The 24,086-nt window shown below is 42.0% G+C and overlaps 1 protein-coding gene across 1 annotated transcript in view; it reads left to right on the top strand.

The window, feature by feature from the left end:
• Positions 1 to 24,086, top strand: part of LOC145415134 (sorbitol dehydrogenase-like) — a 49,090-nt gene that overhangs the window by 12,744 nt on the left and 12,260 nt on the right. The window contains exons 4-5 of the mRNA XM_080284554.1: positions 246 to 408; positions 8,308 to 8,492. Coding sequence (XP_080140680.1) covers positions 246 to 408; positions 8,308 to 8,492 — 348 coding nt within the window. The remainder of the gene's footprint in view (positions 1 to 245; positions 409 to 8,307; positions 8,493 to 24,086) is intronic.

Raw genomic sequence — 24,086 nt, 5'->3', positions numbered from 1 at the left:
TTCCCGACTCGTGAGCCGAGCCTTCAGCTGAATTAGCCAACTTCACTGCTGGTGCCATATCGAGCTGGTGGGGAAGTCAAGATAGGGTACGGTACAACAGGCTATCCTCTCACCGATCTGGGTGTACCGCGAATTTATGGTCCAAAGAATATTTTACATAAATATAAATACATATACATTTGTAGAAAAGGATTAGATCAGAACAGCAACGCTTCTACTTTGGTACTGAGTATAATGTTGTACAGGTGACCGTGTTTGCATCGAGCCGGGTAGCTCTTGCTGGGCGTGTCACTTCTGCTACACTAACCGCTACAACGTGTGCGAGCAGTCCTCCTTTGACAACAGTGTCACCCTCTACCCGGGAATGCTTGGCCAGTACTACGTCAGCAAGGCACAACTCGTCTTCAAGTAAGTCTGGGACTGATTTCTTGTTGGCTTGGGACTTCTTTATTTTTTATAGTTGAGATAGACAATATATAGTAAGCATTTTGGTTGTTCAGTTGTCACTAAAACATTTGTCTACTGTGGGCTTAAGATCTGAGGAGGGAAGGTTCTGCGACCATCACCTCCCTTCAGTTTAGGGGATTTCTTAATACCTCTTCTTCAGCCATATTTTTTTCACATCGTCCTTCAGATTCTTTGATATGTTAGTGATATAAATCATGTGGCCATTAATATTATTTTGCAACACCTCTTCTTCTATTATTTATTTTTCATACAGTACATGAACATTTTCTCATATGATGAACTTAGCATGGAATATTTCATAACCTCTCTTCGTCATATTACACCTTAACCTTTTCATTGTTGGGACAACTCTGGTATCCAGTTCCAGCAAAAGTCAGATGATATTATTCTGGCAGGTGAGTCATAGGAGCCTCAGAATGTTAATACTGGTACCATTAACTCATTCTGGGTCAGGTCAACTCAAGTTTTGTGTTCAAGCTAAGGTCAGACGATTTTGCTGAACTGAGAGTGACTATAGGTGCTCTACTTTAATTGTCCCAGTGCGCGAAGCGAGCGAGAACATTATTCGGCAGGTCTATACCATGTACAGCATAAACCTTTGTTATTCCGGAGACTAATTAGAGCTACAGTGGATCTAGCCCATTGTTGGAAAGCTTATGAAAGGTAATAAGTGTTACTTGTGTTACTTTCTCAAAGTCGCCACCATATTGCTGAAAAAGCCCCAAATCGCCAAACTGGACAACAAAGTGCACAAAACTATGTTATTATTTGAATTAGAAAGGATCTACGAACATCGTTGGAAAACAGGAAAAAGTAATAAGCGTCACTTAAGTGGCGTGTCTCAAAATTCGCCACCACATTCCTGAACCAATAAATGTCAAAAAGGGCACCAAACAGCACTAAAGCTGCGTTATTCCGGAGACTGTTGAAGCTACAACTTATCTGTTCATTTCGATTGAAAGCTTTTGAAAAAGTAATCATTATTAATCAAGTAATGTTTCTCAAATTTTGCCTTAATATAGCTGAAAATAACCGTGAAAATGAGAGCTAAACTGCATTATTTAGGAAACTGTTTATTGGTACAACAGACCTACGCACATCGCTGGAAAGTTTATGAAAAAATAGTATATTTTACGTAAGTGGCTTTTGTCAAACTCACAATTATTTAGCTTTAAAATGTCTTAAATTACCAACTTGGGTAACAAAGGTGGTGGGAGGCGGTGGCTCAATCGGTAGACATTTTTTCATCGATCGTCCCTTGATTTACCAACAAAGCCCGGACTCTTGAGGGCGGTTGTGAGCTGCTGGGACGACTTGTCGTGCCTCACGACTTGCCAAAAATCGTGTCATAGTTGCGTTGTAGTCAGGAGTGTCGTAGGTCAGTCCTGAAGCAGTCTCAGCTCAATCGGATGCATTGTGATGCGTTCGTTGCATGTCGTGATGCAGTCGCCGATAAAAAAACCCGTTATGACTGCATAACGAGTCACTGACCACGACCAGACCGTGCCCAGACCACGACCAGACCGCGCCCAGACCATGACCAAACCGTGCCCAGACCCCGAGATGACCATGCAACACATTTGGACAGTCCAGTCGGCAATTCGGAATCATGGCTTATGACCACGTGACAACTGCAGCAGGACCACATGACTTCTGAGCTATGCCCAAGTCCAGACTGTGCAAAGAATGTGCCAAGAGTCTTGGCAGGAACCTGGCATGGTTGGCGATCTGGTCAGTCGTGGGGGGGTCGTGGGGGTGTTGGGGGGGTCGTCGTGCATTCCCTGAACGTGTCATGCAGTCGTGTTGCATTCTTGGGCAGTCGTGACACGGTTGTGGCTGACAAAAATTCGTTAAAATTTCAGATTTGAAGACTCGTAGCTCCATCGCCTCGTGATCGCCTCGTGATCTTGTTGCGTTCTTGAGTACGTCACGACTGACCGTGAGGCAGTCCTGACACGGTCGTTAGGCAGTCATGAGCACAGTAGATTTGGGGCCAGTCGGGAGGCGTGGGAACCAACTAGGACACGACCTTGAGTCCCGCTGCGGTTGGCCCGAGTTGCGTATGTGTGACGGGCTTAAAAGCAGGCTTTATTGATCTACCACAAGACCCACCTGACATGTCGTAAAAATACCCCCCGCTAATACCACTACACCAGTCCTGTATGAGATAGCCCTAGCATGTATTCAGTATGGATGGTGGGTGTTAGCGCCGAAGTGGTGAAATGGGAGGACTACTGGGCCTTGAGAGCAGGCTGTGAAGCCTATGCCCAAAGTCGATCACATAAAAAAAAAAATGTACGAAATTATTAAAGTTACAGATGACCTAATTACATCGTTGTAAAGCGTTGTGTAAGTCAAATAGGTGTCATTTAAATGGTTTCTTCAAAAGTCGCGAACCTCGTAGAGAAGAGTCCCTTCCCCTTCAGAGAGAGAGAGAGAGAGAGAGAGAGAGAGAGAGAGAGAGAGAGAGAGAGAAAGCTGAACACAAAAACTGCGTCAGGTGTGTGATCCGCCAGTCCCCCAGGCTTTGGCGCTGAGGAGCCCCATACCTTTAGCTGATAATACAAGTTTGTACATACTGAAATAAGACGGCGCTTCTTTCAGCTGAATAAAAGTTAGCAAGCTTGGTCGCCAGAATGCGTTCCATAGTTTGAAGTTAATTATATTCTTGGTACTTGCAGACGATTTAATCCAATAAAGAAAATATCTCTGGTACAGAATGTGCTTAAAGGCTGTATAGAATCCCTTCAGTTGGAAAAATCTCTTTAATCTAAATGGAACATAATAGTAAAACCATACGTCATCGGAGTGAAAATGTTAAGTACTTTAATTCGGTCGCCTGATTCACGTCATTCTCGCTATTTCAAGACAATTTCTCCAGCTCCGGAATGACTTTCCGAACTGGAAAACGATGAGAATATGCTCTTCAGGTAGTGGGGGGTTCATAGGGAACCTCAATTTCAGAAGGAAGAGAACAGTGAGCATTAACTTAAGCAGCATCTTTATTCAAACGTTTCGACATTTAAAATGTCATCATCAGTGACCTAAATATGGGAAACAAAAAAAAAAAAAAGTCAAAAACACTAATATCACAATATTGTGCAAGTGAAAATACACACAGAGACATACGGTCTGCATATGACGAAAGTCAAACAGGGGGATGAGAAACGATTCTCGTAACATAAAGAGGTACTGCAGACACAATGTTATTTAGAGATGGATTATGGGACTTCATATATATTGATTCTAGTAACTTTAGATTGCTAGAATCAATATATATAAAGTCCCATGCTGCTTATGTCAACGCTCTTTGTCCTCTTCCCTCTGAATATGCTCTTCATTTACCCCATCACTACACGAGATCTCCCTAAATATGAATAAAATCGCCTGTGGGTAGCAAATATAAAATAAGAAACACGTCACTGTACTGAAAATGTTAAGCTAAGTTACGGTTTGGTCCAGCGGTAGCGGGCTGTATTGCCGACCATTATCCTGATATCGATCCCGACGGTGGCAGGAATCGCTTTGAATTTTGCCAGCTCTTTGTCAGATGACTTTTTAAATTTTCGTATTTCAAGATAACTTTAGTAAGTTATGGAGATACTTTTTTGTTTCATTTTAGCTGTTGGGATTAGATATTCCATTACTAACCCATTACCTAGTCCACTAAAGATCTTTCTTTAGTAAAACCGTGAAGAGGTAGCAAGAATAAACTGAACTAAAACGTCATCATAGTATAGAGGTTTAACCCACCCCATCCCGACCACTTTTCCACCACTGACTCCCCGTAATCCTGACCATTTTCGGATTTTTTTTTTTTTTGGCTCACACCTCCGCTTTTGTTGAGAAACATCGAAAATTCATAGAGAAATCGCTCACCTGAGGTTTAAAATACTCGATACAGATAGGAGTACCTCCTTACCTTACTGAGTTTTCTAACACGCTGGCACCAAAGAAAACGAGTTCTATGGGAGGATAACTATTTCACACCACTCACAAACGGTATTTATTAATTTACTTGGTACGAATTTATATGTAGTACGAGAGTATATTGGTTTTCAAGCAGTAATATAGGCATTATAAGCATTGTTTCACTCACTAACTCATCACCATACCTGACCTTTTTTTGCCACATTACCTGATCATCATTTCTGACTGGTTCTTCCTCTAATGCTATGTAAAGTTTGTCCTCCACATTGTCATTGATTGGGGAATCACTCTGGCCCTGAATTTCGTACCGTGGCATGACATGGCTTTACTGGCCAGGGGGGGGTGTGAGTTGGGAGCAGGGGAGTGAAATGGCGGGGGACAGGGCGACTTGGAGGCGATTTGTTTGTGGTCACCCCAAACGGGACTGAGGCATCTGGCAATAGATATAGATAGTCACTGATAACAGGTGAATTGCTGAGACAATGGCATGTGGGGGGTAGGAGGTCATGCTGGGCAAGGCATTGTCCCTGCCTGGCATCTTGTAGAGGAAGGTGTCCCGTGTATACGTACCAAAAATCACTCGCGAAAATTGAAAATTGTGCAAATTAGGGACCTTGCAATTGATTCGCGTTTATGTACATCGACGGGATTGGCAGTGACAAAACGTGTGGACGTTAAAGAACGTCAACGTGATGCTGCGGGTTAAACAGTTTTCACTGTGTTTTGACGGCATTCACCCTGGTCATACTCGTACAAACACTCCCACCAGTCCTGAATACCACATCAGGTTTCAAAACTGATGATTTGGTATTCTTGCCCAAATATATGTGTGGCGGCACCTTTGATGGGTAGGAAGATTGGTGAGCCTCAGGGGACAGACTGACTAACTGGAACATAGTCATACACATAAAGCAGACACAATTAATACAGTAAGCCTTATTTTCGTTGGTGTAGTACACCTCGTAGCACACTGTTTCTTAGCCACAGATTCTGCATATAGCACCTTAAAATGCAATGACGTTTTTTATGAACTCTTTCACCACCAGGCAATATGTGCAACGTGTCAGAGTGAAGAGGTTAATGAAGGTTACATCTAACACCTCCAACAAAAAGTGTCCTGAAAAATACATAAAATTGTTTGGCGATAACATGAAAAGGCATTTAAAAAAATTAACACTAGAGCCCTGCAGTCGGTCTGAGGCTGAATATTTGGCCTTGCCCTGTAACCTTCTTCTTAGACTGATTGTTCTTAAACTCGAATTCTTCATCGTTGCCTGACCCTCAACACTTCCACTGACGAGCAGTTAGCCATAAATGACAAGAATCATGTGCTTTGTCAGCTCCAAGCTTGCTCATCCTTGTGCATGGAGAGGTTGCACCAAAACAAAAGGGCAAAATTCAGAACAAAGCTATAAGGATAATTAATAACCCAGCAACTAGTACGACGGAATGATGCTTCCCTTGCGTCATGCTGCAAATGCTCAGACGAATTCCATTATGCCGCCTCCCCACGCCTTCCCCTGTGCTACACGGTCATCTGACAAATCACATGACTTGACTGTCACACGGTCATATTCTGTGGAACTTATGCCGATCATAATGTCTTTATTCCTCGAGCTGCTTCTCTCTGGAACTCGTTTCCCCAGATTTGTTTCCCCCCAAACTTCAGCCTACAGCAGTTCAAGTCCAGCAGTTACAGATTTTTTTTTTTTTTTTTTTTTATGAATGAAGGACACTTGTAATCTAGTGTATGGAAATTTTTAAAACTTGTTTTTCCTTCTTCTGTTCATCTGCAAGAAAAAGATCAAAAGTTTTTAAGTTGACTTTGGCCTGTGACCTTGAACACTGACCTATTGATCTCAAAACAGGATCACTTCATACTTTCCTGACCTTAAATCCTCCCACCAAGTTTGGTTGAAGTCGAACAAAAAACGTTTGAAGTAAAGGTTCGAAGCTTTGACTTTGCCAGTAACTGTCTGGTGAATTCTTCTCTGATTTGAATAATATCATCATTATCCGACCCCCAATATTTCCATAAAGTTTGTCAGAATCAGATAAAAATTTGGTAGAGTTGACCTTGTCCTTGGCCTATGTCCTACGACCGTTCTAGTCCTAAGTGAAACCTCTTGTTCCTGTGATAATGTTCATTCCTTATGCCAAAATGTGTGCATTTCCACTCAGTAGTTTTTCATTATCTTGTTGAAAGACAGACAGGCAAACCAGCCGAACAAAAGACATCATCCCCTTGCTCTGCTCGCTCTGGTTGAAGACAAAGTGAAACATTACGGTGTATTATAAATGAAATGGGTTATGTGTTAAACAACTTTTCCAGCATTATTTAAATAATCCTGGCGACATTCTAGCGTATGTCTGGAGTGCAGCTAGTTGGTGTGTGTGTGTGTGTGTGTGTGTGTGTGTGTGTGTGTGTGTGTGTGTGTGTAGGGGAAACTTACTTTCAGAACCCAGGCTTCTATGACTTATTCTTAGCTGAATGAACTCGTTTGGAGTTATTGGAAAAACAATACTCGAGTTGTCCTAAGCATAGGAGGGTACTGATATTCTAATGCCCCTATGTTTCATTCTCACCAGGATAAAATCACACAGTGTACAGTATGCTGGAGTAGAACATTAGGGTTGTTAGGACCACGAGAAGGCTAACATAATGGAGTCAATAGCGTTTCGTCTCCTCAACATTCCTCGCTTTACAAATTCTCTTTAGTCTCTCTCTCTCTCTCTCTCTCTCTCTCTCTCTCTCTCTCTCTCTCTTTTGCTACAGTGGTGCATACCTCTTTCTCTGCTACACTGTCCTTTGTTTTCTTATGGACAGGGCGTGTCTCCTTCTCTTTGGCAGCCGCTCAGCCCCCGTTTTCCACAGACTTCTGTCAGCATGTACAGAAATGCAAGAGTCAACAGGTATACTCAGTCGTATACACAACTGGTCGGCGCTGGTACAATCATTACTTTGTCTTTTGCATAACATATGATCTTCAGCTTTGTATGTATATTGTATTCAAGTACTTCAAAATGAACTAATTTTGATTTTGTCTCTTTAGTTCACCTCTCTTTAGAAGGAACAGCTTTTATCGGTTTTCAGTCTTTGGTACCTTTTCTCCGGCAAAATAATATTTAGCGACATTTTGGAGTTTGGACTCTAGTTCTCTTCTTGACCCCAGACTGCAGGTCATTGAGAATAAGGAAGAGTGCTTCCAATGAACCCTTAACTCCGTCAGTCCGGTGGCGCATTTTATACATAGTTCTTGCTATCCCAAGACGATTTCAATTCCGTAAGAGAGCCATTAGATACTGATGGGATTATTTAAGTTACATCTGACCCCTACAGCTTGACAGGCCTTATTTGAGATGATTAAGATCGTATGTAAATAGCAGGACTAAAATGCGGAATACGTGATCGGACTGAAAGGGCTGACGGTGGTTGTGCATGCTCGTTGTTGTGTTGGATTAACTGTGTGATTGGCCATTACTGTTAACGTTGCCTTCACTTACCCTTGCTTCTGGCTTCTACATTGTGGACTGCCAGATTATTTGAATGATGCTGAACATGAGTGGTTGTTTCTCTTAATTCTGGGTGTCACTCCACCGACTGCCAGACAATTTGAGGAGCGAGGCAGGACACGGAAGGAATAGTGCAGAATTATTCCATGACTGTTGTGCTTCGTGTAAAAATAAAGCTTAAATATAGGAGGACAGTTATCATTCGATCTTAGTCTTAACTCTTAATCCTGGCTGCCACCGCACACACTGCCTGGATAACGTGAGCAACGAGGAGGATGGACAAAGGAGAGTATTGAATCTTCCTGTATCTCTTGTTCTTCCAGACAAAAAGATATTACGCTATGTCGTGTATCTGAACCCAGGCTAATACCCCTAACGCTGTATGTCACGACACAGGTTGCCGGACAACGTGAGCGACGAGGAGGGTGCCATCATTGAGCCCCTGGCGGTGGCTGTGCACTCGTGTCGCCGTGGTGAGGTCAAGCTGGGCTCCTCCGTGCTGATCACAGGCGCAGGACCCATCGGCCTCCTCTGCCTCGTCACCGCAAAGGCCATGGGAGCCACGAACATACTGGTTACTGGTAAATATTACTATATGCTTCTTCTCCGTCTCCTTCTTCTTCTTTTTGTTCTTCTTGTTCTTGTTCTTTTCCTTCTTGTTCATGTTCTTGCTTTTGTTCTCGTTCTTCTTGCTATTCTTCATAATTTTCTTCTTCTTCTTACTACCATTATTATTATTATTATTATTATTATTATTATTATTATTAATGTTATTTATTACTTCCGCCAACGGAGTTGGAGGAGGTTATATACTCACCCTGTTTGTCTGTTTGTTTGTTCACAAGATATCTGAAAAAGGTATCAATGGAGTTCTCTGAAATTTAGTCGTATACGAGTATGTGGGTCATGGGGCAAGGAAGAGTTCCTTTCCACAAGACAGCTAAAAAAGTTACTGATGGATATCAATGAAATGTTGTGGATATGTGGGTCGAGGGTCAAGATAGAGTTGCTTATATTTTGCCGTCTTTACCGTGTGTGTGTGTGTGTGTGTGTGTGTGTGTGTGTGTGTGTGTGTGTAGGGAACTCACCACATAAAGACCTTCTAAATACGGTGGAACTAAAGGTTTTTCGTTTCATCTCTCCTTCTCTTCGTGGTTGTCCTCAACTTCTCTCTCATCGCCGCAGTGTTGCATCTTCCTCCCTGTACAGTACTGTCGCTGTTTCAATGGTCACTGCTTACTGGAATGTCTTCGTGTAGCCCTTCCTCCATTATGCCGGGCAAGCAGCACCTGTTGAGCTACACACTCTCAACGTTTCTCTGCCCAACTTTTCCTATTTTAACAGATATACCTGGTCAGCTGCGGAATGCAGTGTTTTCAAACATCTCTGATTGATGGGATCTTAAATCTGGCACCGTTTTGTTATTTTTTCTATGAAAGTTTTTCAGCTTCAAAAATAAGGAGGCGGAATAAAATTATAGGGCATTAGCAAGAAAAAAAAAGAAAAAACGAAGTCAATATCGATGTGAATGTGTTAAAACGAATGGAATAAAAGAAGATGAGGTAATCTAAGTATGGAAATAACATGAGACTCAGGGACAGAGGAGAGGGTGTAAGACAGAGGAATGCAACAAACATGAAGGGTGGACAACACAGCGTGAGGGAGACAATGGGGATATCAGGAGCATGGGTAATGTGAGAGAGTGGAAGATTAGAATGCTAATGAAGAGGCCAAAGTGTGGGATGAACAAAAGGAGGAAGGAGGCTGATAAAAATGAGAGGTCAGAGGAAGTCGTATTTACGTAAGGAAATAACTGAAGCGACAAGGAGAGAGATTGGAGAATGGAATAAAGTAGAATGAAGGTGGTATATAGAAGGAAGGAGAAAATGGTGGATATTAGGAGAATGAATAATGAGAGAAAATCAAAAGAAATTAATCCTAGACACTTCATCCCGATGACGACTTGCTAATTTTATTCTTGTTGCTCCCAGACGATTTTTTTCAGTTTAGGACAGACTTCGACATGGAGGAGTTAATCAGTAACAGAGGCCCGTCCTAAATTAAAGATATTTTCTGGTGGTGGTCTCAGTAGCCTAAAATGAAAAATACATCACAGTAAGGTGGTTTAGACAGACATGACGGTGTGGATGGAATGTAGAATGGAAAACTAATAGACTTAATGGAAGAGGTGATGAAGTAACCTAACAACCGGAATAAAAAGAGGCGTGAGATGGCGGAAAAGAAGATAAACGAACAAAAGCGAATGAAGAATAAAGAGCTGGAAACACAGTAGAGAAGAGAATGGAAAAATGATGTTGATGTTATGGTGGAAATAAAGGCGTTGGCAAAACAGTGGAAAATTGATATATCGGTATTGGAACGAAGGAGGAAATAACCCATGAATGGGAATAATAGGAAGACGTAGGGAGAAAGGGCAGAGAATAGGAAACAGAAGAGTGAAAGAAGAAAAAAATAGTTGGAAATTGTAGGAAGGGGAAACAGCCGAGACGAAGAGACTGGATAACGAGAGAGAATGGAATTGAGAAATATTCTTAAGTTAAATAATATGATCGTCTGGATGTAGCCTAGTAAAACTTGGATACAAAAATAAGTTACTCGTATTATAGTCTTAGAGACAAGCTTTATAATACTGTTGATTTTGCGTGTGCTGTATGTTAAGGAGAGCATACACAGGCAGAGGCGGGAAAGGAGTTATTTTGCTGAGTCTCTTGGGTGTATGAAGGAGTTTTGTTAGTTGGGGACATGATAATATGTGCTCTAGATGGGACTGGAGCTAGTTCGGTAGCAAGGATATGGGTGGCTGGTTATAGTTCAATGAGTTGTCTCCCCTCGTAACATTGAGAGGGCTTTCCCTGTGTTAAGTGGTCCTTGTATACAACATGTGTTAGGAGTGTATTGATGTGCGGTAGTGAGACATGGGCAGTGATGGAGGAGGATACTGGTAGGCTCAAACGCAAAGCAATTATAAGGATTAAATGGATGTGTAGTGTGTCCTTGAATGACAGGCCTGGGGGTGGGGGGAAGAGTTAGGATTGCGAATGAGGAGCTAAGAGGATGGATGGGACTTGAATGTATTAGTATTATGATAAGAAGGGGTAGATTGAGATGGATTGGGCATGTGGAGTGAGTGGAGGATGGCAACTGAGTGAGGAGGGTGAGAGGTGTGAACGCTGAGGGTAGAGTTACGAGAGGCAGACCGAAAAAGATTGAGGCGAGATCACAAGAGTGTGACCTCAGAGATATGGGACTGAAAAGAGAGGCTGCTAGAGATCGTGCAGCATGGGAAGCCGCTTGTAGGTGACCAGTGCCAATGCATGCAAGCAGGCTAAAGCCTTTATAAAAGAACGAACGAACGAACAACACTGAAGGGATGAGAAGAGGATGGACAGATCGAAAAAAAAAAAATGAAACTGAAAAAGAAAAAGATGTGAAAAGAACCCACAGGAAATGAGAGTGACAAAAAGCTCTCTAACGACTGATTACATCCTCTTTGTCACACGCTGTTCTGAACGGGTATGTGACACCTTTGGTGGTGATGCTGGTGTGCTCGGAGGTTGGCAGAGGTAAGATTCTGTCTGTCCGTCTTACACACACACACACACACACACACACACACACACACACACACACACACACACACACACACACACACACACACACACACACACACACACACACACACACATTTAGTGTACACAAGATAATTTCCCTTTCATAGACGAGTTTTTGCAGACAGAACCCGACGTGACAAGAGCCTGAAGTTTCATTTCTTCGTCATTCCTTGAGGAGAAAGGAAGAAAAACGTAGAGGGGAAATTCCTGACTAGTTTCGCACAGAGGCTTCTGAAGAAGCCTCTGTGCGAAACTAGTCAGGAATAAACTATTCCTCTGAAGAAGCCTCTGTGCGAAACCAGCAGAGTGGAAAAGTAAAGAATCGGTAAGCGCGCGCTCGTGCTTGCGTGTGTGTGTGTATGTGTGTGTGTGTGTGTGTGTGTGTGTGTGTGTGTGTGTGTGTGTGAGAGAGAGAGAGAGAGAGAGAGAGAGAGAGAGAGAGAGAGAGAGAGAGAAACATAAGCAAAACAGAAGGGCAAAGACAAGCCATTAAGAAAGTGAATGAGACACAAAACGTACGCAAAAAAAAGAAAGAAGGAACGAATGAAAAACACAAGCATACATATAGAAAAAAGAAAGAATTAAAAAAGCACACAAAATATATGCAGAGAAAGAGAGAAAACACAGAAGCACAAAGGGATAAAGAAAGAAATCGAGTGAGAGCAGTCTTCCCAATTTACAATTCAAAGTGGCCATTCTGAAGGAAATAGGTACATACTGGCATCCCCGCCCCCACCCTCGTCCTCCTTCTCCTCCTCCCCCTCCTCCTCCTCTCTCTTTTTCTTTCTTCGCCTCTCTTTCCTCTTCGCCTCTCGTCCTTCCCTTCCTCTTCACCTCTCGTCCTTCCCTTCCTCTTCGCCTCTCGTCCTTCCCTTCCTCTTCTCCTCTCGTTCTTTTCTTCCTTTCCTCCTCTCCTTTCCTACTCACTTTCTCCTCTCCGCTTCCTGCTCATCTTTCACCTCCACTTTCTCTTCCTTTTTCTCTCCCTCTCCCTTTCTCTCACTCTTATATTTCTGTCGTCCACCCCCTCACCTCCCGCTTCCTCTACCTCCTCCTTCCTCTCCTCTCATCTCCCTCCTTTCCTCCCCTACTCCTTCCTTTTCTCTCTCCCTTCCTCTCCTCCTCCCCTTTCTCCTCTCCCTTCCTCCTCCTACTCCTCCTCCTCGCCGTCGTCGTCTTCATCCTCCTTGCTCGTCTCCTCCTCCTACGCTGTCTCTTCCGCCTCCTCCTCTTCCGTCTTGTATCCCGCTTCCTAAGCTCAACTCGCCTTCGTATTATTCTTGCTCCTCTTCCCTCTCCCCTTCCTTTCTCGTTTCTCTTCTCTCTCCCCCACTCTTCTGCTTTCTCTCGTCCACTTTCTCCTTCTTTTTCTTCCTACTCCTTCTCCCCCTCCTTCTTCCCATTTTCTTTCTCCTGGTTGGGATTAGTAAGCACGAAATTGCTTCCGGAAATGTTGGTGTTTTTTCTATTTTTGTGCTGCAATTACACAGGCCACGCCAACATTCCAGGGCTTTGTCTGCAATATTTCCAGACTCCGGACACTTTGATGTTGACGAGGACGAAAAGAGAGTAGGTGAACTTTTGAATCTCGGTGTCACGTGATGGCGCTGTCCCCCGCATGCTGGCAATGGACGTGTGTGTGTGTGTGTGTGTGTGTGTGTGTGTGTGTGCCCTGACTGGAGGATGGTTCGTATTGTCACAGCTATGAATGGTGATCTTTTCATTGCAGTTAATGAACCTGTGCTTTAATCACATGATTCGAGTGCCTGTGATAATGACATGGTAGGTACAGTATTTACCAATTGTCACTGCTTTTATTAGCGGCCCTTTTCATACTTCAGCTTGAATCAGATGCGTCGACCTTGTTGTCCAGCGTCGAAACAGCTATTCGTCGGTTTTGTGCAGCGGGAGGTGCGAGTGAAAAACGATCATCATTTGAACAGCCAAATATCACATATAATCGTGTTTTCATCAACCAGATGTACATCACTGGCATCGATATATAATTCTTCGTGCAATATTTCAAAAACCATCTCCATAATTTTTTAGCCAGTCCTGTGCAACAAGCAATTCCTGGGATAAAACATGAATTGCTGAAAATTGGTCATCTTCAACACGCAATTACAACACATAATATTTAAATATAAGAATATAATTTGACACCGTTGACACCGTTGCCATGTCTCGGATACGGCTATGTAAACATATTACTCATACATTCAGCCATTCTTTTGCACGCAGTCACAACTCATGAATTTTAAATAACTAAATACTAAAGTCAAGCTCTGTATGTGCTTATCTGTCCGTGCGTTTGTTCGTTTCTTTCACAAGAACGGTAATACATATCGACCTAATTCCTTTTGCATTGGGTCGGGGTAAGTCTAGGAAGTGCCAGAAAAATACCAAACAAAAATTTTGGCGATCGCACGCGACGCGACGGAACGAAAATGTTGGAAAATGCGACACGCGAAAATGTCTGTCTATGCGTTTGTTCGTTTTTTTTTTTTTTTTCACAAGAAAGATAACAGATATCAACCTAATTTTTTTTTTATTAAGTCCAAGTAAGTCCAAGGAGTGTCAAAAAAAAAAAAAAAAAATACAATTGCTCGCAAAGCGACAGATCGAAATTGTCGGCAATCGCGAGACGCGAAAATATGCGAAAACCATTTTTTCGATTTTTTAGTCAGAATTGGTCATTGTGGACTCAATAACAGCATGGAAACAAAGATAATGGTAAATGCCAACATTTTGAGACAGAAAGACTATCAGTTTGCCCCCGCAAATTCTTGTAGATAAGCACTTTTGAGAATATAATTTGGCACCGTTGACAATGCTGCCATGTTGCGCATACTGTTGTGTAAACAGATTCCCCATATATCAGCCATTCTGTTGCAATGGCGAGATAATTGAAACCGAACTCGTACAGCTGCAAACGTTTAAGATTCGAGGGTTAAGCCTGACAGGCAGTAAGTGTGCAGCTGTCTGATAAGGACTTGCAGTTCCAGATAGTCAACATTACTTCAACTGAAATTTCGGTGATGATTATTAAGGGAAATTTCTAGACTTTAAATGCTACATTCTCTCACCGTATTATCTGTTGTCCTAGCATGGCTCAAGGTCTATGGCTTGGAAGCTCACTGATGCTCAGTCATATACGCATGACCACCCTATTGTTAGCATCATCTTAGACGCCTTGCTTCCTCCCTGGAACACCTTCTCAGGGTTTGTTGTGCTAGAAAAGCATACACATTGTTTTTATCTTATCCTTCTTTCATCACTATGCTACAAACTTTGCTGTTGTCATGAGTGTTCTCAGTTTATATCATCTACTTGCTTTCATATTATTTTCTCTATATGAATTTTTTGCGCCCGTCTATCTGTCTAGTTGTCTGTTACCCAATCCATTACTGCCATCAGGAGCTTAGTGGCCCTGGGCTAGGCTACTTGTAAAAAAAAAAATAAGGCGTGAGACCACTTACTTTTCTCCGAACGGTATTATGTGAACAGTAAACCCTATTTATTCCTTGGAGGAAATGCCTTGTGGGCCACCTCCGATTAGAGTGCGTTAATCCACTAGACCACCAGGCGTCCACTTGGTTGTATGGTTGGTTACTTATTGATTTCCTGTGGCACAAGAAACCCGCGTGTGAGTCATTCAGTGAACAATCATCTGAATGAAACCTGATATCAGGTGAGAGGAAGGTGGGCGTCCCCACGAATTATGCTTGTCAATATTTATTTTCAGTACAAAGTCTGACACTGAGCACTCAGTTCTCTTTCATTCTTGTCAGCGCTCTCGGTAATGAGTAATATTTGCTCAATTTGCTCAATTATCTCCAATCATTTCGCTGTACAGTAGCTGTTTCAGTACAGCTGACTTTTGTAGTTTTATCAAGACTTTTCCATTTTTTGAAATTAAGATTCACTCTGGTATTAAACCGATGTAAGCTGGACACTGTCCCTTAATGTATTCATAAGACAATGGTTACTCGTCGATAGAAAACCTAAATTTAACATACCTTCACGGCCTCAAAGGCTACCAAGAACTTTTTTTGCTTTATTTTTATTTCATTTAATTTTTGTTTACCATCACCAAAGAAGCATTTTCAGACAAAGTACAGAATTATAATCAAAATACTGCAACAGAGACGAAATATAAACCATGACATAAAGGAAAAGGCAATAATCGGGCCACTCTTAACACTGAACTTTGTTCGTGCATGTAACTGCGTAATATCCTAGCTTAACTGAAACAAAAAGTTTAATACTTTATTTCAGAAGCCATCGCTGTATTATCACTCACAAGGTCATGCAACGCACTCACAGCTGAATATAGTTGTGTGACATCGGTTGGAACAGAATGCTAGTTCCAACAATGAGATTGTTAAGAGAGGCATATCATATAATACAAAACACTCCTCACTGTCATACTCCTGTTCATGATTGACAAGACAAATGTTTATGTTACTGCACGGCTTCGTGAACACACGTTTTATAGATATTTTTATAGGAAATAGTGCAGAGCATATTTGGAAAGGAAGAGTGAAGCAGATCTGCAGACAGAGGTTAGGCAGCACAGGTTCCTGTCAAACATAAACAAGATGACAGGTATACTGACGGTAAACCACGTCAGAATGAAACTCCACAATATGATTTTCTTTGGTTGGCTAAATTAATACTTTTCTTTTTCTATTTAAAATGTTATAATCTAGACATATTTTTGATTCTGGTCTCGTGAAAGTAAATATCTCACTTGAGAAGAATATGCTTTAATAGGTTCAGATAGGTAGTGTAAGTAAATGAAAAACAAATAGAATTTTTAATCTTTACTGCTACTACTTTGTCTAACAGTGTTTTTGAAATATGTAAACTAATAAGCAAATACAATAGCAACCTGAGTGCCACCTGGCCGTCAAGTACAGGAATTATACTCTGTTCATTTGGCCTAAAACTGCCATCTCACCGTTCTGAATGCAGAGCGATAACAAGAGATTAATACTAGAATATGGTGCTGGTCACAAAGATAGACGTGGAAAGGAGGTAGGTCCGTAATATCGCATGATTCTGCGACTGAGCCATAACAAAAGGTTAACCTTTGAATATGATGAGTCACGAACGAATGTCATTGAAACTCGGTGGTATCTTATTCTGCCGCAGCGCTACGTGAGATAAGCTGCAATAAGGACAAAAATGACAAAAATCTCTGCCAGGTCAAGGTGGACGAACTGTTGGACTTCATGCCTCACACTGGGCACAAGATACGCTATGGGGGGACACGTATGGGTTTTAGGATGGTATTGTTATTGGTTTTTGAAATTTTATAACACCACTTCCTTACACCTTAACATGGTCTTGTAGGTCATTGATACAGCGATAAAGATAATGTACAATAGAATGCTATAAGGTTTAATATGCAAAGTAAGTCACCAAGGAAGAGATGCTACGAAGTCTGCAATGCCAGCTTTATGCAGATCTCTATTGTTATGATACCGTCTTTGGTGTTTATTTAACTTCTCGGTTCACCAGTTGATGTTTCACTGTGCCAGAGAATCATCACTCTCTCCCATGAAGTGATTTCTCATTGATCTCGTGTTCAGTTTACTGCCATTATTGCAAGATGGAAATATCAATGAAAATACAAATAAAAGAAACAATCTGGAATTAATATACCAAAAAATGAGACTAGTTTTGAAGGATGGGAGGCTGTGGTGACCAAATACTTAACTACGTCACTGAGAGTCCTGCCTAAGGTGGGAGAAAAAAAAAATGTTGGGTGTGGCAAGAATAAAGGAAAACGAAGCCATGGTGTCCAGTGGATAGAGACATCATGAATTATCGTCGTGAACCCTTCAGCCCGAGTGTCATTTATATTTCTTTACTATTTCCATACGATTTCAGTTAGGAGAGATTTTTACTAACTGGACGGGCCCTATTATAGCCATCATTAACCCCTTCACTGCAAGGATGTTCCCTTAATCTGAATAAAGTCGCATGGCAGCAGCAGGAATAAACTAGTGTAGGCAACCACAACTGATGCTGATAAACACTAACTTTGCCTATTGACCTTGACTTCTAACTACTTGTATCAAATCCCGTCATTCTTGGCTTACCATGAACCCTTCCACTATGTTTTGGCTAAAGCGGATCAAAATTGTTTAAGCTGACCCTGCCCTGTGGCCGTTGACCTATCTTTCACAAAAACAGTTGTCAACCTCTTGACTGACCCTCAGTCCTTTCAACAAGTTTGGTTGAAATAGGGTAAAAACTGTGAAAAAAGCCCACTACATTACAGCCAAATCATTCAGCAAACCTACATGGTTATATACCTACATAGTCCGTCAGTGACAGAGTTGGATGCTGAGATGCCTAACAAGACTTGCCTCTGACTAAAGACGACGAGTTCTGAAATACTGAGCTTGTTGTCTGTGGCTGTGTATATTTATTTATTTTTAATTTGAATTTTTAGTCACTCATCGTTGTTGTGGCCCCAGGCTTAATTGAATGTGAACCCAGTGAATTTTTTTTTTTTTTTTATGCGAGGAAGAAGGAATCAAAGGCCATGAGCCCGCAGTAACAGTTCCCTCCAAGAGAAAAACAAAATACAATATAGAGCCAAATTCAAGATCCGATCATTCTGAGATGCCTGGACACACTGCGTTTGAAAGACTGGAGATCATAGGCAGCAGGAAATACAGACAGAGGGAGACAGTTCCAGAGCTGACCTGTTGCATAAATGAAAGACTGGGAGTAACGGTTAACTCTTGCATTAGAGAGTTGGACAGAAAAGGGATGAGAGTTTGCTGCCAGACGGGTGCTACGCGCCCGTCGTAGAGGTGGAGGAATGCAAGCAGACAGTTCAGAGGAGCAGTGACCATTAAAGTAGCGATAGAAAAGAGACAAAGATGCAACACTGCGGCGAAGAGACAGAGGTTGAAGGGAGTCAGTAAGAGGAGGAGAGTTAATGAGATGAAAAGCCTTTGACTCCACCCTATTGAGAAGAGCTGTATGTGGGGAGCCTCCCCACACATGAGAGTTGTACTCCACACAGGGGCGGATAAAACCCCTGTATAGAGACAACAATTGTGCAGGGGTAAAGAAAGAGCGGAGTCGGCTTAGCACACCCAATCTCTTGGAAGCAGATTTTACAAGAGATGTAATATGATCTTTCCAAGATAAGTCCCGAGTAAATGAAACCCCAAGCATGTTCAAGGATGATGCAGGATTAAGCTGAATATTATTAAACATTAGTGGGTATACCTGTGGAAGATTTTGTTGGGTTGATAGCTGTAAGAACTGAGTCTTAGATGCATTAAAGACAACCATATTATTTTTACCCCAGTCAGAGATACGAGCCAAGTCAGACATTAGGTGTGCCATAGCCTCATCCCTTGTTTCTTGAAGTAACTGTTGAGATGGGCGTTGCGGGAACCGAATGGAAAGGTGAAGGGTGGAGTCATCAGCATATGAGTGGATAGGGTTAGATGTACAGCCTAGAAGATCATTGATGAATAAAAGGAAGAGAGTTGGTGATAGGACAGAGCCCTGAGGAACACCACTGTTGATAGATCTAGGAGAAGAACGATGGCCGTCTACAACAGCGGCTATAGAACGACCAGAAAGGAAGCTAGCGATGAAGGCACAGATAGAAGGATAGAAACCGTAGGAGGGCAGTTTGGAAATTAAAGATTTATGCCAGACTCGATCGAAAGCCTTTGAGATGTCAAGTGCAATGGCAAAGCTTTCGCCAAAGTCTCGAAAGGAGGATGACCAGGAGTCTGAAAGGGAGGTGAGAAGATCACCAGTGGAGCGTCCCTGACGGAACCCATACTGACGATCGGAAAGAAGGTTGTGATAGGAAAGATGCCTTAAAATTTTTCTATTAAGAATTGACTCGAAAACTTTTGAAATACAGGACGTTAAAGCAATTGGACGATAGTTGGAGGGTTGGGAGTGGTCACCCTTCTTTGGGACTGGCTGAATGAGAGCAAACTTCCAGCAAGAAGGAAAGGTACAAGTTGACAGACAAAGGCGAAAGAGTTTGCCTAGGCAGGGTGTAAGCACAGAAGCACAGTTCTTGAGAACAACAGGAGGGACCCCATCAGGCCCATATGCCTTGTTAGTACTGAGGCCAGTGATGGCAGAAAATACATCAACTGAAGAAATTTTAATGTCAGCCATGAGGAAGTCAGAGGGGGGAAGTGATGGAGGAACAGCACCGGAATCGTCTAAGGTGGAATTGGAGGAGAAAGTCTGTGCGAATAGATCTGCTTTATCAGTAGAAGAAATAGCTACAGAACCATCAGAGTAGAAAAGAGGAGGGAAGGATGATGAGGTAAAGTTGTTAGAAAGATTTTTGGCAAGGTGCCAGAAGGAGCGGGAAGAATTCGAGTTGGAGAGTTGAGAGCATTTAGTATGGATGAAATTATTTTTAGTAGAGCGAAGAACAGACTTAGCATGATTCCGGGCAGAAATGTAAAGATGATGTGATTCAGGGGTGGGTTGGCTCTGGTACCTTTTGTAGGCCCTCTCCTTGTTGCGGACAGCATTAGAACAAGTGTGATTAAACCAAGGCTTTCTTGCGTTAGTCAAAGGATATGAGAAAGGAATGTATGCTTCCATGCCCGAAAGAATAACCTCCGTAATGCGCAAGGTACACTCAGATGGCTCACGGCCATGGAAGCAATAATCATTCCAGGGAAAATCAAAGAAGTACTGCCTGAGGGCCTCCCAGTCCGCGGCTCCAAAATGCCACAGACGACGTTTCCTTGGAGGGTCCACAGGCCGTACCGGAGTGATAGGACAGGTTAAGGTAATAAGGTTGTGATCGGAGGAGCCCAACGGAGAGAAAAGATTAACAGAGTAAGTGGAAGGATTAGTTGTGAGGAAGAGGTCAAGTATGTTGGAACTCTCTCCAAGGCGGTCAGGGATACGGGTAGGGTGCTGTACAAGCTGCTCTAGGTCATTAAGGATAGAAAAGATGTAGGCTTGTTCACCAGGTGGATCCGTGAAAGGAGAGGAGAGCCAAAGGTGGTGGTGAACATTGAAATCTCCAAGAATGGAGATTTCAGAGAAAGGAGAAATGGATAGAATGTGTTCCATCGTAGAAGTAAGATAGTCGAAGAATTTTTGATAGTCAGTAGAATTAGGAGATAAGTAAACAGCACAGATGTATTTAGTCAGAGAATGACAGGAAAGCCGAAGCCAGAGTGTGGAGAATTCAGAAGAATCAAGTTCAGGAACACGAGAGCAAGATAAGTTGTTGCGTATATATACACAACAGCCACCTTTGGCTTTGAAATGAGTATAGAGAAAGTAGGAGGATACAGAAAAGGGTTTGCTGTCAGTTGCCTCAGACAGCTGAGTCTCCGTTAGAAAAAGAAGATGAGGTTTAGAGGAGGAGAGGTGGTGCTCAACAGAGCGAAACTTAGAGGAAAGGCCGCGAATGTTGCAGAAATGAAGAAGAAGAGAGTCAGACAGTGGTTCCAGGCACCTTGAGTCGTCACCGGGAGAGGGGCAGATGGGTAATCGGCCACTTTAACTGGGCGCTGCCACAAATCTTCCGTTGTGGTTATACTGAAGGATTTTATGTGCCGTAATAGTGTGATCCATGTGGTGAGTGAATGTGATTTGTTGAGTTGTGGGGGTGTGCACTGCAGTGTGGGCATAGTTCATTGTTTGTGAGTTGTATTTTGTGATGCTACTGCAGCAGGAATGGGAGGATGATTTACTTATATTAATTACAAATGCATAACTGTCTCATGTTCACATGTGCTTCTGTTATTTAAGTTGGGTCTATACAAGACAATAATTCAACGGCGCGTGAATCGTAGGGGCCTGAGAGTGTTAATACTGTTTGCCTTAATCCTGACATGTTTGCACGAACTCTACCATTTTATATGGGCTCTCATCAGACAGTTTAATTCAGCTAAGGAGGAACTGTATGAACATGAGAGGGTTTGCATCACTCTGATCTAATACTTACCGTAGTTACTCATAATGTCCAGACACGGTCTAAACATCACTCAGATCCAGTTCTTGCCGAACCCATCTATGTGCCGACCTAAGTTACTGAACGACCGATTTAAAATGAGCCGAGTGTAATATCCCTCGAATGTCCATGCTTCTGGGACAGTTACATGTGCCTTCCTAGGCCACCCCACCCTTTACCCCCAAATTTCAAGGATATGAGTCATATTCACAAAGATTCTTAATTTGATTTTTTATGAATACCTAAAGATTCTTCAAGAAGTTAAATTCATAAAATGACCTCATTACGGACGTTCTGATCTCTGTTAACCCTGTTTGGGCCAAGAGCCTTAAGGGTCTAGCTATAAATATCTTGGCATTCTAGTTACTCATAATTACTGTCCACCGTATAAACATCACTCAGGCCCAATTTTAGTTACTCATAATTTCTTAAAATCGATTAAGCATTACTCGAGGTCAACATTTAGTTAATTATAGTTACCGGATATACTGTATGCCAGTTTTATTTTGAACCAATAATTAGTTACTGATAGCTATCAGATAATCATATGCTGTACAAAGCTCGATTAGAATTAACATTCAGGTATTTATAATTAACAAACCTAGACAAACAACGCTCATGTCCAATATGTAGCTACGTATAAGTACCAGACATACCATTATTATAGATAACAATGTTACATTAACTCTTCAACCTGAGGACGACCTTTATATTTCATTACTTGTATTTCAGGGCGATATTTTAATTTTTATTCAGGTTAGGAGACCTTTTTATTCTTAACTGAAAAAATGAATTAAAAATCTACATCAGCTTTTCTAATGCCAGCAAACAGGGACGGCTGCAGCAAGAATAATCAAGGAGCACTCACAGAACGCAACACTCGTGCCCACAAACAGGCCTAAGGACTCAGTATTTGACTACCCTGTGAGCATGAGCTTCAACATATTGCTTTCAGAATCCCATCACTTCTTTCTTACTTAACCCTTAACCCTTCCCCCATCTTTGGTTCAGATCAGATTAAAACTGTTTGAAATGACTGCCCAGTAACCATAATCTTCCACCTTCCCCATAATCTTGACCTTTGACTCATTGTTCTCAAAATAGATCTCTTTATCACTGTTTTAACCTGAACCTTTCCACAAAGTTTAGTTTACCTCGAATAAAAATTTTTAAAGATGACTGTACCATGTGACCTTGATCTTTGATATACTATACTGTAATTAAAAAAACAACAACAATAGATGAACGCCATGAGTGATTCTCAATTCTTCCACCAACTTTGGCATAAATCACATCAAAACTGTTTCATTTATTCTGTGCACACACACACACACACACACACACACAGACGCACATGGGTTGAAATCTGACCTTGCCCTGTGACCTTGACCTTTGACAAGACTTAGTCCCTTTTTCATTGCCTGGCTTAACCCTTCCACCAAGTCTGATTCAAGTCAGATGAAAACTAAGCTGACCTTGCCCTGTTATCTGGGCCTTTGACTTTTCCCTGTGACCTTGACTATTGATTAATTGTTCTCAAAATTCTATCTATCTATCTATAGCCTGACGCCCTCATCCCGCAAAGGACGTCCGCAGACAAAACGCCTCCAAGTCGCTCTGTCACCCACCATTTGACTGACCTCCGCCCAACTCACTCCCCCCTCCCTCATATACCCCTCAACTCCGTCCCTCCACCTCATCCTCGGTCTCCTCCTCCCTCTCCCTCCTTCCACTTCACCTACATACACCCTCTTAGCCATTTTTTCAATCACCATTCTCTGCACAGGTTGACAAACGAAGTGAAAGAACGTTGTGGGGTGGATGTGGATGTGACTGAGATAATTAGGAGGAATACACTGAGGTGGTTCTCAAAATTAAATCTGTTAATTCGTGCTTATATTCAGATTTTCATAAAGGTTGTTCTTAATTGCATAAAAAAGCTGGTTAAGTTGGCCTTGCCCCATTAGCCCGACTATTGTTCTTAAAAAAAAAAAAAAATTGGTGTACTCCTTGGCTGGCCCTTAACTCTTCCACGGAGTTCGGCTACAATCGGTTCAACACTTTTAAGATAAATTTTTGGTAACCACACACAGGAGTTGGACTTTGACCCTACCTTGTGATACTGACCACTGGCTAAGTGTTCTCAAAACTGAATCACTTCATTTTTGTCTTATCGTCAACCCTTCACCCAAATTTGGTCTAAACTGGATGAAAACAGTTGATTTTGCTTGGCCAACGTTTCACGCAGTCCTGTGTGACCTTTGAATTACCGTATTCAAAAACAATATGTTTGCTCACGGGCTTTCCCTCCATTCTTCAGCAGAGTTTGGGTAAAGTGGATAAAAAAAAGATCGAGTGATTGTCTTAATTCACAGACAGACAGTAATCAAGGTATAACACCCTCGTTCGCGAGCCAACGCGGGTGTAAATAAAAGAAAAACTATAAAAGTGGAAGAGTTAACAGGTCATTTTTCTGTAATTTACCATTTACTTACCCTTCAGCCCGAGGACGTATATCAGTTCCATTCTTGCTGTTACTAAAGAATTTCATTCAA

This window comes from Coenobita brevimanus, chromosome 101 (genome assembly GCF_032717465.1).
Source record: "Coenobita brevimanus isolate Jiangsu-jjx chromosome 101, ASM3271746v2, whole genome shotgun sequence".
Classification (NCBI taxonomy): domain Eukaryota; kingdom Metazoa; phylum Arthropoda; class Malacostraca; order Decapoda; family Coenobitidae; genus Coenobita; species Coenobita brevimanus.
This window is presented reverse-complemented; position numbering and strand designations above follow the sequence as displayed.